We start from the raw sequence: 13132 nt of genomic DNA on the forward strand, positions 1-13132 counted from the left end.
CCAAAAACAGCACATACTGCCTGATTTTTTTTAATCTAAATGTTTTTTGTCTAAATACTATGTTAAAGTGTAACACTCATACAGCCCCTGACCAACATTTAATTAAACAAACAAAACAACATGTCTTACCTGCTGTATGAATATTACAAATTCATTATTATTATTATTATTATTAACATTTAATTATTTTAGACATTTTGCTGTTTCATTGAAAATCTGGAGTAAGGCAAATGTTTTATGTACTTATTAGAGACCATTTTGGACCTCCTGTGACAGTAATCAAAACCCTGTATGTTTAAACCAGAAATGTAGAACTTCAACTTAACGTTATTTTTTTTTTTGTTTTGCAATTATTTTGATTTGGTAAATGGTCCGCACATCTCAAAGCAATGCAACAAGAAAATAATACACAATACAAGTTTTAAAAAAAATAATCAACCAATATTTTATTAGGCTCTTCATCATTTAAGTAATCTTTATAGAGAAAAAAAAAAGACTTGTTTGAAAGGCAAAATTTTTTACATGTTTTGTTTTCCCATAATTTCAAACAGTGTTGAGCAGAATTTTAGTAAGAGTGATTATGTGTAGTATAAACCCCCTTCAGAATTCAGGTAGGCACTTTAAGGTAAAAACAAAACTCATTGATTCAAATGGGTCACGTAAGTGTGTGGTCTGCGCTGCGATATCGAGAGAAACCAGATTGAGTAGCGCAATCCTGCTTTGCGCTCTCTCTGGAGATCAGATATCAGGAAGCCTGCTGAACTCGTGTGCACTTGCGCGCTCCAAAGATTAAAACTCAGATGCATGTGAGAAGATGAGAAGCATACTTAGCGCTTATGAAGAGCTTAATGCAATATGAATGCCATAGAATTTGTCACATTTTCATTGCAGGACAAACCATGTCCATGTTTATTCAGTTCTCAGTCTTACGTGAAGCCCTGCCCACTGATAGTTATGCACATGCTTCGCACGTGGATATTTACACAAGCATGTGGATTATCGTCACCACAATATATATCTTTATTTGCCCAGCACTAGTATACAGTGATGCTAACAATATAATATGCGTGGACTCATAATAGAATGTCCTACTTTACATAGTAATGTGTAATGTTAACAACTCACAACAGTGCAATATAACTATACTTGAAAACCATATGACTCACAGAGATAATTTAGCTAATTAGTGCACAAAACAGGTTTTGACAAACATAGTCTCTGTCATAAATACAGTCATCTACCCATATCTACAGTATGTTTGGTTTTTACATTTTGATGGCTTAATTGTAGAGAAACTATGTCAATGTTTAGCTATGACAAAGCACATTTACATTTATGCATTTGGCAGACACTTTTATCCAAAGCGACTTACAGTGCAATTATTACAGGGACAATACAGTCATTAGCCACTACGCCACCACCACTCCACTAGTCTTGCAATCTTGAGGGGAGGATTTGAAGGACAGAGGCCAGAAATCAAACCACACACCAACCACATACCATTAACCTCACTTTATACTTAAATATTCTAAAGCATTTGTCCACGTTTGTATTACATGAACTGCTATTTTATTCATCACCAAGAGTTCTGAGTGCAGTTTGTTAATCGTGGCTCATAGACAGATTTGCATTCTACACAGTTATAAGATATCCAATACACAGTACACAGAGATATTGCACAATTACAGATTATTTGCTGATACCCATATTTTTTCACACTTTATTTCACACCAGTTTTAAACAGCAGCTTTAAACAAAAATAGTTGTAAGTAAAACTATTTGAAATGTCTGATGGTATGTGCAATAGAAAAATAATCATTTGAAAATCTTTCATCAGTGCATCATATCTGACATGTTATTGTTTGTCCCTGACTATTTTTGCAATATAGTATGCAAAGGCACTTGTCCTGATAATGTTGAGGTCACTGGACAGTGCACTCTCCAAACCAACAAAGTCAAATCTACTTCTGTCAAGGCTGTTAATGAGAAAAATTTGCTGTTCATCCAGGTTTACCATCTGAAGCTCTTGGGTATATTGTGCCCGTAGTCCATCAAGCATCTCAGTCTCGGCACAGCACAAATCTTTTTGAGCCTCTAGCTGATGGTCTACTTTTGTCTGGACCAAGAGGAAATGCTTCCTTAATTCATTCACAGCTTTGGCTAGTTTTATATGCCGTGCATTTTGCCAGTCTGATACAATGATGATGTGGAAGTCGTTATTATCAAAAACTTGTTTCATTTCATACATTGAGTAATCCATCACTGCCTCTATGCCTGATATGTCCCAGAACCGGACATCTGGGTATCCAAGACTCATTGTTGGGTTGCTGAAGGATGTTGCTGCTGCACCACATGCCTCATTTTGTAGCCCATTTAAGGCATTTATCAAAGTGGATACTCCAGACCCTGTCTCTCCCAAAACTGCAACATCGAGCTGAAAGTGATTCAGAGCCTCTAATATAACTTTGACTTGCACAGCTCCAAAGCCTTTGCATTTATGCATATTTTGTAACGTCGTGATGTCATGAGTTTGCATTTTTCCAGTCTGTTGGATGTGATGCGTAACATGCCTAATACAAAAAAGAAATTACCCATAATTAAATGAGTCTCTTCCAGACAAATACTATTTCCAAGTTAAAGTGCTGTTTTGAACATGCAATTAGTTACATATTTACCTTGCTGTCAGCCAACTTCCATGCAACAACTTGTCCAGAAGACTTGAAAATACCTCTACCCTGAGTTGAGGAACCTCGTTCTTAAGAGTGTATATGAGCTTCTGCATCTCATAATTTGTTGTGTCAAGGGCTGAAACTAAGAACACATGGGTGTCCAAGTGCTTTTCCTTCAGATATTTCTCACAGTCTTGTCTTATATGATTCAATGCACTTATTTCAGAGAAGTGCGCTTTCTTTTTCTGGGAGCGCATATCATTGTCAATTTTTGTTCTGATAAAATAAAATGGCTTCTTTTGTCGTAGAATTTCATCAATCAAAAGCATGTTGTTTTCTCTGACTCTCTCTGACATCACAACCATAAACATGTCATATGTGTCAAAGTTCATTGTCTTTACATAATTCTTGGATGCAAAGGTAGGGGTGCCCATCCCTGGAAGATCCCACAGCCTGACCTGTGGTTGATTTGGATGCTGATACATAGTTGCTTGCATTGTGGTTTCTACAACTCCTGTTGGAGCTGCCCCTGCATCATCAGGACACAGTCCTAGGAATGCATTGATAAGGGTAGACTTTCCTGCACCAGACTCTCCAGTCACAGCAATATCTATTTTAAAATGGCCAAACACCTCCAAAAGAGTCGTAAGCTGATGGGGAATTTCTTCAGGGCTTTTAGATGCAAACAAATCCTTGATTTTGTTGACATGGTCTTCTTGAATTTTTTCTGGCATATACAGTCTAAAGAAAACATTATATTCTGCATGTTAATATTTTAAAAATATATCTCATACATTTGAAAATATCTCATTTCCACATTTGGAGAGCTTGGATGAACAGATGAACAAAGGGCCGTTCAGACAGAATGCGTTTTTAGGTCCATGACATCTGTGCAGTTTTTAATTTTGTTTCTGTGTAAACGTGCTGAGCGCAAAATTTTTTTAGACGCAGAGTCAAGTTAAAAACTTCAACTTTTAAAAACGCATCTCGAGACACCTGCGTTCTGTTATATTCATTGCTTTGTTTAAAAAAAAAATTAACGCAAGATTGCATTTGGTCTGAACGGCCTCTTAAAGGGATAGTTCACCCAATTAATTCATTGTTTACTCACCCCTGTGTTGTTATAACCCCATATGTCTTTCTTTCTTTTTATTAACAAAAAGGAAAATTGTGCTCAGTGATATCATACAATGGCAGTTTATGGTGACACATCTTCAAACTTCAAAATGACACAAAACTATAATTGTTCTGAAGGCATATGATAAGGTTTGGTGAGGAACAAAATAATTGAGAAATCGAATGTTTTATTTAGTAAAAAACTCTTGACCGACCGTTGATCTCCTGTACACATTCATGAGTCTGCACATGAGAGCAATAGTTCACTTGCTAGCAAGATGGACTATTCAAGCGAGAAACTGCTTTGTTTAGCTTCAAACTGACCAGAACTAATATTAACAACAGAAAACACCACACATCTGCACACAAACCAGAGATCCGAATTTCTAAAACTTCATGAACATGTTCATAGCAGGCAGAGCTGCACGGGGCAATTCTGCGAATGGAAACCAAACAATTGACAGAATGTTCCATCGCTCGTCGTGGCTGCTTAGGACAAAAACTGATTAACATAGGAAACACTGAAAAGATACATTTACACTTGTCTTTGGCATCTGGTTAGGACATGGTGTGACTGTGGCTGCCTTTAGGCTCTTCTATGTCTGTTTGATTTCTGAGTACTCTGGTTAAAATAAATAAGTCTGGGCATGGAACTGCCTCCATTCTTCGACCTAAAAACCATCAGACATTTTTTGTAAGTTCTGATCTCTCGTTTGTGTGCAGCTGTGTTGTGTTGTGTGAACGGCCCGTCTCGTGAGCGGGGGCTGCATGTACTGCTCTTGTGCAAGAAGCTCTAAAGCTTACGCTGCGTCCGAAACTGTGTACTGTTACAGTATGTACTGCATTTGATGAAGGCCTGCAAAATAGTACTTTTTTTAGGTTTGCATGCGAGTAGTATGTATAGATTTCGGACATCTTGTGGGGACCTGGGCATTGTCTCGTGACCCGAATATATGATGAAAGAACAACAACAGCGAAAACCATCTGTTCTGGTTTTGTTAAACAAGCACCATTTAAGCACAAAACCATTCAATCTCGGAGTCAGCACGGTGAGTACCACCGGCTGGTGCAGGAGCTGCGGCTGGATGAAGTCCGGATCCAGCAGTACTTCAGGCTTGACAGGACCCAGTTTGATGAGCTGTTGCAGAGGGTGGGTCCCCTGATCTTTCCATTACTGCAGGAGCTCAGAGAGAGAGAAGGATCACGTGAGCTCTACCGTCTTCTCTCGTATTGGCTGTCGCTCCCGTAAGTCGCTCTTCATTTGAATAAAGTTAAACTTGTCTCAACTTTGTCGCGTCGCTGGACACGCCCACATCTGACCGCCAACGGTCGCGATTATGGGATCGTTATGTGTCCAGTCGATCGGCACTTCAAAATCTTGCCAGAAATAGAAGGTCATCTGGACATTTCTTGCTTACTGCTTCATGAATACTGTGTTTCTGGAAATATTACTCCATTGGCATACTATATAGTAGAGAAGAATGGATATTCAGACACAGCATTAGAGATGGGAAGTCCGATCCATTTCCACGAACCGGTTCTTTTGGATAGATTGTTTCCATGAAACGGTGAAAAAAATTCAGCGGTTTCCGCGGTTATCTAGCATGTAATTCTAACATCCCGAGTCATGGTTTTCACACTCAACCATTTAAAGCCATATGTGAATGCATATTGCTGATTATTACCTTTTATTCAATTAAGTTATTATAATAATAACTTTTATTGTCATCAGTGTTTCATTCTGTGATCCTGCATGTCGAATATGTCTGACAAATAATGACTATATCTTGGATAAGTTTCCTACATTAAAGTTTTGCACATAAAGCACCCAATTCTGACAATAATGCACAAACTTAAATATGTACTACATGTCTAAAGTATATAAATAGAATATACTAGTCTTAATCAACTCACTAGAAACCATGATTCAGCTTTAAAATATAATCTGCAAGCACAATAAACAGTAGTGCAATTCATTTACATCTCTCGACTGAAAAGTTTTTGCATGCTTCAATTTAAATATTATTTAATAAAACTAGTAATAAGAATATTTCCTGTAAGATTTGTTTGTCATTAAAGAAACGTACAGTTCGCCCCAGTCCTCAGTATGCATGCTAATAGGATCAGCAGCTCACTCATCAGACTCCTTGTGAGTCGGTAATCTTTTGCAAACTTCAAACGTTCGTGGGACCGGCTCTTTCGGTTCTTTCTGAGTCAGACACGACCGAAGCGCTGGCTATCGAATCTGCCTGTAGGTTTGATTCTTTCATCTTGAATGGGTTCTTTGGTTCAATAACCGGTCTTAAAACTATTAAGAGCCGCCTGCCTGTATGAGTCGAACTTGTTCATTTTGAACTCTGTGTCAGGCTACTAGTCATCTGCATTTAGTTAAAGTTGTTGCGGGTTCAAATCAAGTTAAGTTAAATTGACAGCATTTGTAGAATAATGTTGATTACTACAAAAATAGGTTTTGACTCGTTCCTCCTTTAAAAAAAAGCCAAAATCTGGGTTTCAATGAGGCCCTTACAATGGAAGTGAATGGGGACAGTGAACATGGTCAATTTTTGGAGGGTTTAAACACAGAAATGTGAAGCTTATATTATTTGAGTTGTTTAAATTATAATTTTTACAGTTATTTTAGGGTTTGTTGACATTACATCATCATGGTAATGAAGCTGTAAAATTGGCTACAACTTTACACAGGAAAGTTTTGAAAGCGATTTTTATCACACTAAAATCATGTTTACGCACATATCCTTTATGTCTTATGGTTATACTTTTGAAAAAGTTAGTATTTTAACTATGGCTGTCTATTAATTGCATTTAATCGCATATACAAATATTTTCTGAGAAAGACCCTCATATAAAAATAATTTATGAAATAATTATACATAGTTATCTTTAAATATAAGATATATATATATAATATATATATATATATATATATATATATATATATATATATATATATATATATATATTTAAAGATAACTATGTATAATTATTTCATAAATTATTTCTATATAATTTATTCATAAATAATAAAATTCTTGTAGCAGAAGAGTTCATCATTGATAAGACAATACAAAAGTGGATTTAGAATACAATGTATTGATTAATACCATATTATTGAACATAAGACAATCATTGGCATACAGTTCACAGCAATTGACACAAGTCAATTTGTCAACCAGTTGGAGATTTATTATGAGGGCTTGTTTAAGGACCTGTCCATCTGTGTCAGACATGCTTGTGTAGCGTCTCTGGTGCGTTGCGTTATAAACATAACATTTTAGGTCACTGTATCAAGTTAAATATAGTTTAATACTTAGAACACATCTTGAGATCCCTTAGTTCGGATTTGCACGCCATCAAGTGTTTTGAATGCAAGAACGTGACGCAAGTTTGTGTTCTTGCTGCTGTAGATTTTTTTTCCTCACTGTATAAACTGCATGTTGCCCATACAGCTGAAGTTTCACCTACTGCCCTCTGGAGTAAACAGGTGGTACTACAAGCTTGCATTTCTCAGGAATCTTCCTTATACGGGGGCATTGCGATTAATTGTGTAAATTTTTTTAACGCGTTATTTTTTTATCAAATTAATCGCACTGAATTAACGCGTTAAATCGACAGCCCTAATTTTAACATTAAACAAATTGTCCCCTATTCAATTTTCAATTTAAAAGTACTTTATTGGCATGATTGTGTTTACATAAAATATTGCCAAAGCATTAATACACAAAACAGATAATGACAAGACAAATAATAATAATAAAATGGTAACAAATAGCAATAAAGATAGAATTAAAATAATGTGCCGAGTAATGTTTTCTTGCTGCTGTAGATATTCACTTCCATTGTTACTGCCTCACTGGAACCTCGATTTTTGCTTTTTTTTTAAGAAAAGGAGGAACGATTCAAGATTAATTAATTAATTAATGCTTTTGATTGAGCGTAACTTGCATTGAACCAAGAATATTCCTTTAACGAAATTCATTTTCTTGAAAATGTCCATAACAGTTAGCCTAGCTACACAATTCATTAAGTCTTATTAAAAAATTCAAATACAACTAGAAAACTAATATGTTATTAATAATTTGTAATTGTAACATAATGGAGTAAAATGCCTACTTAAGTCTCAAGACCTTCATTTGCAAATATTTGTAAATAATTATAAAATAACACAGAAACAAACAGCCACGGGAACATGCTTTGTGTCAGTTTCAACAGTATCGGTGCAGTGTTTTAGTAAGAGGGGGTGTAGCGAAATCAACACCTCAATCTCGTGGAAGTTAGAATGGCTAAAACCACGCATAGCACCTTTAACATCTCAACACGTAGCAAGTAGGGCTGCAACTAATGATTATTTTGACAATCGACTAATCTAACCATTATTACAATGATTATTAGACTATTCTGTTGATTATTGCAACGAATCATTAGCTCTTAGCCGACTATTCAGCTTGTACCTCGACTTAAAAGGTTGCATTAAATAGCACAAAATCATCCATTAAAAATATAATATATTTAGACTTGCTTTCGAAGAATGTATCGTGAATAAAAGTGTATTTTGTATATATGTGTATTTTTTCACTTATTCATACATCTGCAAGTGCAGTAAAGAAAAAATATACTCGTATACATAAAACACATACAAGATCTATTCTCTAAAACAAGTCTAAATATCTTATATGCCGCTTCTCAGGTGAATACATCTTTTTAAAAGGATTTTTAGATATTTTAAAATATTTGTATTTTTAATATTATATTCAACATTCTCAGATAACAATTTTTATCAGTGTAGTAAATGTACATTGTTTTAAATTAGTTTTAGATATTTGTATTGAAAAACAAGCCAAAACAAATCATAAATGTATTTTGTTGCAGTGTATAATGGGTCCGAAGACTACCCTCTCACCTTTCTGTTCACTTCAATCCATCTTTAACCCACAAAAAATAAACTCACTATTATTTAAAAAAGCTACATATTGGCAATTTTTTTAATGATAAGAAATGCACAGTGACATATATTATGATTCAATAAGTCATAATTTATCATTTATAATCTAGCTGCATTAAGTGTGTGCGCTCGAGGGATGAGAGTCGCCGCAACAGAGTGCACATCAGAAGGGTGCAGTTTCAATCTCTCCCCCTTAGATCGGGATATTCGGGCAACTCATAGAAGAGGTGCTGACCGCACAGAGAAATGCCAGTTTAGGAGTTTGTAGTTAATTACATGACCTGTTTCCATATTATTTGAACTTGAATAAAGCTATAACGCATTAAATATATATCTGCATTAAAGATGTAACACCGGGGTGTTTCCTTTAAAGAGCTCCGGCTCCGCTTATTCCACAATGAGAGTGCTTCTGTATTTACTTATTTGTTATTTTTGTATAATTCCCTTGTACTTTGCGATCTACATAAGATGAAGCTGTTTGGAAGGTTTAGAGTGCATTTGGACTGCGATCTGTGTGACTCTTCCTCTCCTCAGTCAGGCGCGAGCTGCAGTGCTGCTCTCACGAGTCATCATTACAGTTTAATGTAATCTCATGTTACCTTAAATGAGATCAAACAAGTATTCGACAATGACAATTTTTGTCGACAATGTTTTTATTGTCGACGTTATCGATAACGTCGACTAATTGTTTCAGCCGTAGTATAAAGTGCTAAGACTACACTCTCTCACCTATACATTTACTTCGATCCATCTTTAACTCACAAGAACAAACTCTCTCTTCTTAATAGAGCTGCGTATCACCGATTTTCTTCACAATAAGATTCACACATGACACATAAGGTATATTATGATTCAATACATTGCAAGCATCACGTTATAATCTTGCTGCAGCAAACGCTCACCACGTAAGAGTGTGCATCAACCGGGTTCAGTATCAATCTCTCCCCCTTCAAGCGGCTCATAGAAGCGGTGCTGACCGCACAGAGAAATGCCATTTTCGGAGTTTGTTTATGACCAATTTCCTTATTATTTGAACTTTGATAAAGGATGCATTAAAGATATAATGCCAGATCCGGCTCTGCTTTATTCACAATGACTAATTGTTTCAGCCCTAATAGCAAGTACTCGGTAATCCTCTGCATATGTCGACAATCAGTGGGACTGTCTAATTCGGTTCCTTCTGAGTCAGACAGTTCGACGTGCTGCGTAGCCAGTACATTTACTTCAGATGTGCATCTTGCGTCATCAACCTGGAAATAAAGTTCGATTAAGTTCGATGTTGTGAACCGCGCTGCATCCGAATATACATACTTCTCTTCTATATAGCATGCCAAAAACAGCATGCCAATGGAGTAGTATGTCCGAATCCACAGCATTCATGAAGCTGTAATCAATAAACACCCAGATGACCTACTATTTCCAGATTTTTAAGTGTGAATCGATTGGACACTTAATGATCCCATAATCCCTCAGGAGTTGAGACGACATCACGTAAAAATCACTGGATTTAAAGGAACAGCAGTGAATCATGAGGCGGGCACCTCTTCTCAACGGTAAGTGCTATATGTATCAAAATAACTGTTCCTTGTGCTTGAATGGAGCTTGTTTAACAAAAACAAAACAGATAGTTTTCGCGGTTGTTGTTCTTACGTCAAATATTTGGGTCAACGTCCCCTGATGAAGTATTTCCGAATTCTATTGATACTACTCACATGCATACCTAAAAGAACATACTGATTTGCCAACAGATAAGAGTGTCCTTCATCAAATACAGTACTGTGACAGTGCCCAGTTTCATACGCAGCACATACTGATTTGTTGTTATCAAATGAGTCCGCCTGTGGAAATGGGTCCGCATCTGACGTCATTGCAATTCCTAGCGATTCGATTGGCTCACAGAAATTTTAATGAGTACAATATTCACTGTCTGACTAAAAATTCTACAAAATCCTTTTTGTCAATATAACTTTGTATAAAAGACATTTAATTAATTCGAGATCATATGTTACACATAATAGAATATTACCACATCTATAGATTGTATTGTACATTTCTTGTTCTGTTAGCTTACATTTGGCAATATGTGCCACAGAATTAGCCTACTGAACCACAATATTACAAAATATTTCACATACTTACACACCTTACAATTGTATATACGCAAACAATAATTTATTCGACTTCTGATTTAGACTTTTGTGTCCTTTTGAAGCTTGAAGAGGCTTTCGCCATGAATAGCCATTAAAAGATATCACTGAGCACAATTAATTTTTCACAATTTCTGCCTTTTTGATGAGAAAAAGTAATTTGGCTTATAACAGCACAGGGGTGAGTAAACAATGACTGAATTTAAATTTTTGGTAAACTATCCCTTTAAGCTTATGTACTTCAACTAAACAATTCTGAATTTGGACCGGTTGTTTTATCAGGATTCAAAACCTTGTCATGATTTGCTAGTTAGCTAGTTTACGGTTTAGCTATAGATAGCTAAATCAAAGTAATAGCTTTAATCACACAGACATCAAATATAACATGGCACATTTTTTTTAATTCCGTGCATAGAAAAAAAAAAAAAACTCTTATCCATATATAAATCGATTCCTAAATTCTAAATAGACTATTACAGATTACAATGGCGTCCCAGAATTCAGAGCGAGCTTTACCAGATTAAAAAATCCACAAATTCTTAAACGATTTGGCCTAAAAACACTAATATATGTGCCATTTCCCCTTTGAGTACAACATCTGGACATTGACTTCTGATTTAATAAGGGAACGTCTTGGGGATTACATAATGATACAAGGTGTTGATATAGCCTATTGTTTTGGTTGTATATGGAAATATGGTACACAAATCAGAATGGCAAAAAGTGTCCCTAATTACCCTAATCCACCCACCTACAAAGTAGAAACAATAACATTAAATAAAGAAATGCGTTTTTTGATATGACGTGTTTTCGAGTCTATGAGAATTGTCTACCACACCAGGAAATTCAGTCAATATCCGGTTTTAATCACAACAACATTGACGTTTAGATAACGATTCACATTCTAACTTCTAATTTGAGGTTTTCGGCAGTAATTTCGAATGGATTTGTCAAGTAATGTTATTACAAAACAGTCCACATACCTGTCCATTGGGCTGCCTTTTCTGCCAGATCTCAAAGTAATTTAAGTGAAAGCGAAAGTAGCCTTCGCGAGGGGTGTAAAACTTAACAAAAAACAAACTCTGAAATATCCCTCACATTTATTGACAATTTGCTTTTATAAATTTGTCAACCTATAGATGTCACTTTACGCAAAGTTTTCAAGAACAGACTGAGAATTCAGATCACAGAAACGAAAGGGGAGGAGGGAATTTGACGTCATGAAGGCAGTTAGATAATCATAGGCCTACCTAGATTTATAGACGTTTAACAACTAAATGTTTTGATTAACTACTATTTTTTTATAGACATATATTATTGCATATAGCACCCATGCATTTTCCCACAACGTTTCCTAAAAAGAGGAATTATTAGTTCAGTAACTTGGAGATGTATTTTTCCAGAATGTTTGTTATTTACGTGACTTATTTCCTCCTTCCAAAATATTAAAATGATTTGTTGCTAGAGAAGCATACAGTAGCCTAATCCATACTGTAGGCTAAATATTGGCATGCCTTTCCTTTAATTAGATTATCTAATAACTGGTTTAATTAATGGTTTATGTAATAAATACTAAATAATTAACTGAAACCTCAAATGTTACTTAAATGCCACATACTGTAATCAACATTGATATCACACGATACCTTCTATTATTTAGATTGTTTTTGAGGTGTCAAGTATATCCTCTTCAGTATTTCTTTTACACATGGCCACACCTTAGACGTCCTCCTTTATATTCAAGATGAGGGACTATCCTTAAAAGTGCAGTATGTAAGATTCAGAAGCCCTTGTTATTAATGACACCTGTGGCTGTTAAGTGAACTGCAGTCAGCTACCTGTTGCTCGTGCACACACACTCCACAGGGACATGAGCAAGCATTGGCCAAAACAATGATGTAATGTACAAAGAGACTGAACGTGATTCACCGGTATCATGCTGACAAATGAGTAGGAATAATTCAAATTACACAGTTATGATTGTTTTACTGTTTTTGTTTGCAGTTATGTAAGCTTACCTGTCCAATTGAAGGTCCCTACAAGAATCAAATGCCCTGCCGATGTTCACTCTAGTTTTCACTTGACCATGATCATGTTTCCACTTAGCCAGATGCGATTCAGTAGAAGGCTCTCAGGAGCACGCAAAAATATCAAATCCTTTGGATTTTACTGGTTAATCCGACCCGCTCCCTTCGCATGAAAATCAGTCTACAGGCTTTAATAGGCAACCGAGGAAGTCC

The 13132-nt window shown here is 35.9% G+C and overlaps 1 protein-coding gene across 1 annotated transcript; it reads right to left on the reverse strand.

Moving 5' to 3' along the window:
* Window positions 1-450: 450 nt before the first annotated feature.
* irgq1 (immunity-related GTPase family, q1) lies at window positions 451-12069 on the reverse strand. Its single transcript, XM_052144625.1, has 3 exons — window positions 11876-12069; window positions 2676-3410; window positions 451-2570 (listed from the first exon to the last, which is right to left on the reverse strand). The coding sequence occupies exons 1-3, from the start codon at window positions 11881-11883 to the stop codon at window positions 1856-1858; spliced, it is 1458 nt and encodes a 485-aa protein (XP_052000585.1). The 5' UTR covers window positions 11884-12069; the 3' UTR covers window positions 451-1855.
* Between the last annotated feature and the right edge of the window lie 1063 nt (window positions 12070-13132).

The sequence above is a fragment of the Xyrauchen texanus genome, chromosome 15 (assembly GCF_025860055.1).
Source record: "Xyrauchen texanus isolate HMW12.3.18 chromosome 15, RBS_HiC_50CHRs, whole genome shotgun sequence".
Classification (NCBI taxonomy): Eukaryota; Metazoa; Chordata; class Actinopteri; order Cypriniformes; family Catostomidae; genus Xyrauchen; species Xyrauchen texanus.

Bases quoted from the DNA above. Each gene is read 5' to 3' on its own strand.
- irgq1 (XM_052144625.1), bottom strand. The intron at 2,571-2,675 runs GTAAATATGTAA...TTTTTGTATTAG, and splicing joins GGAAGTTGGCTGACAGCAAG to GCATGTTACGCATCACATCC.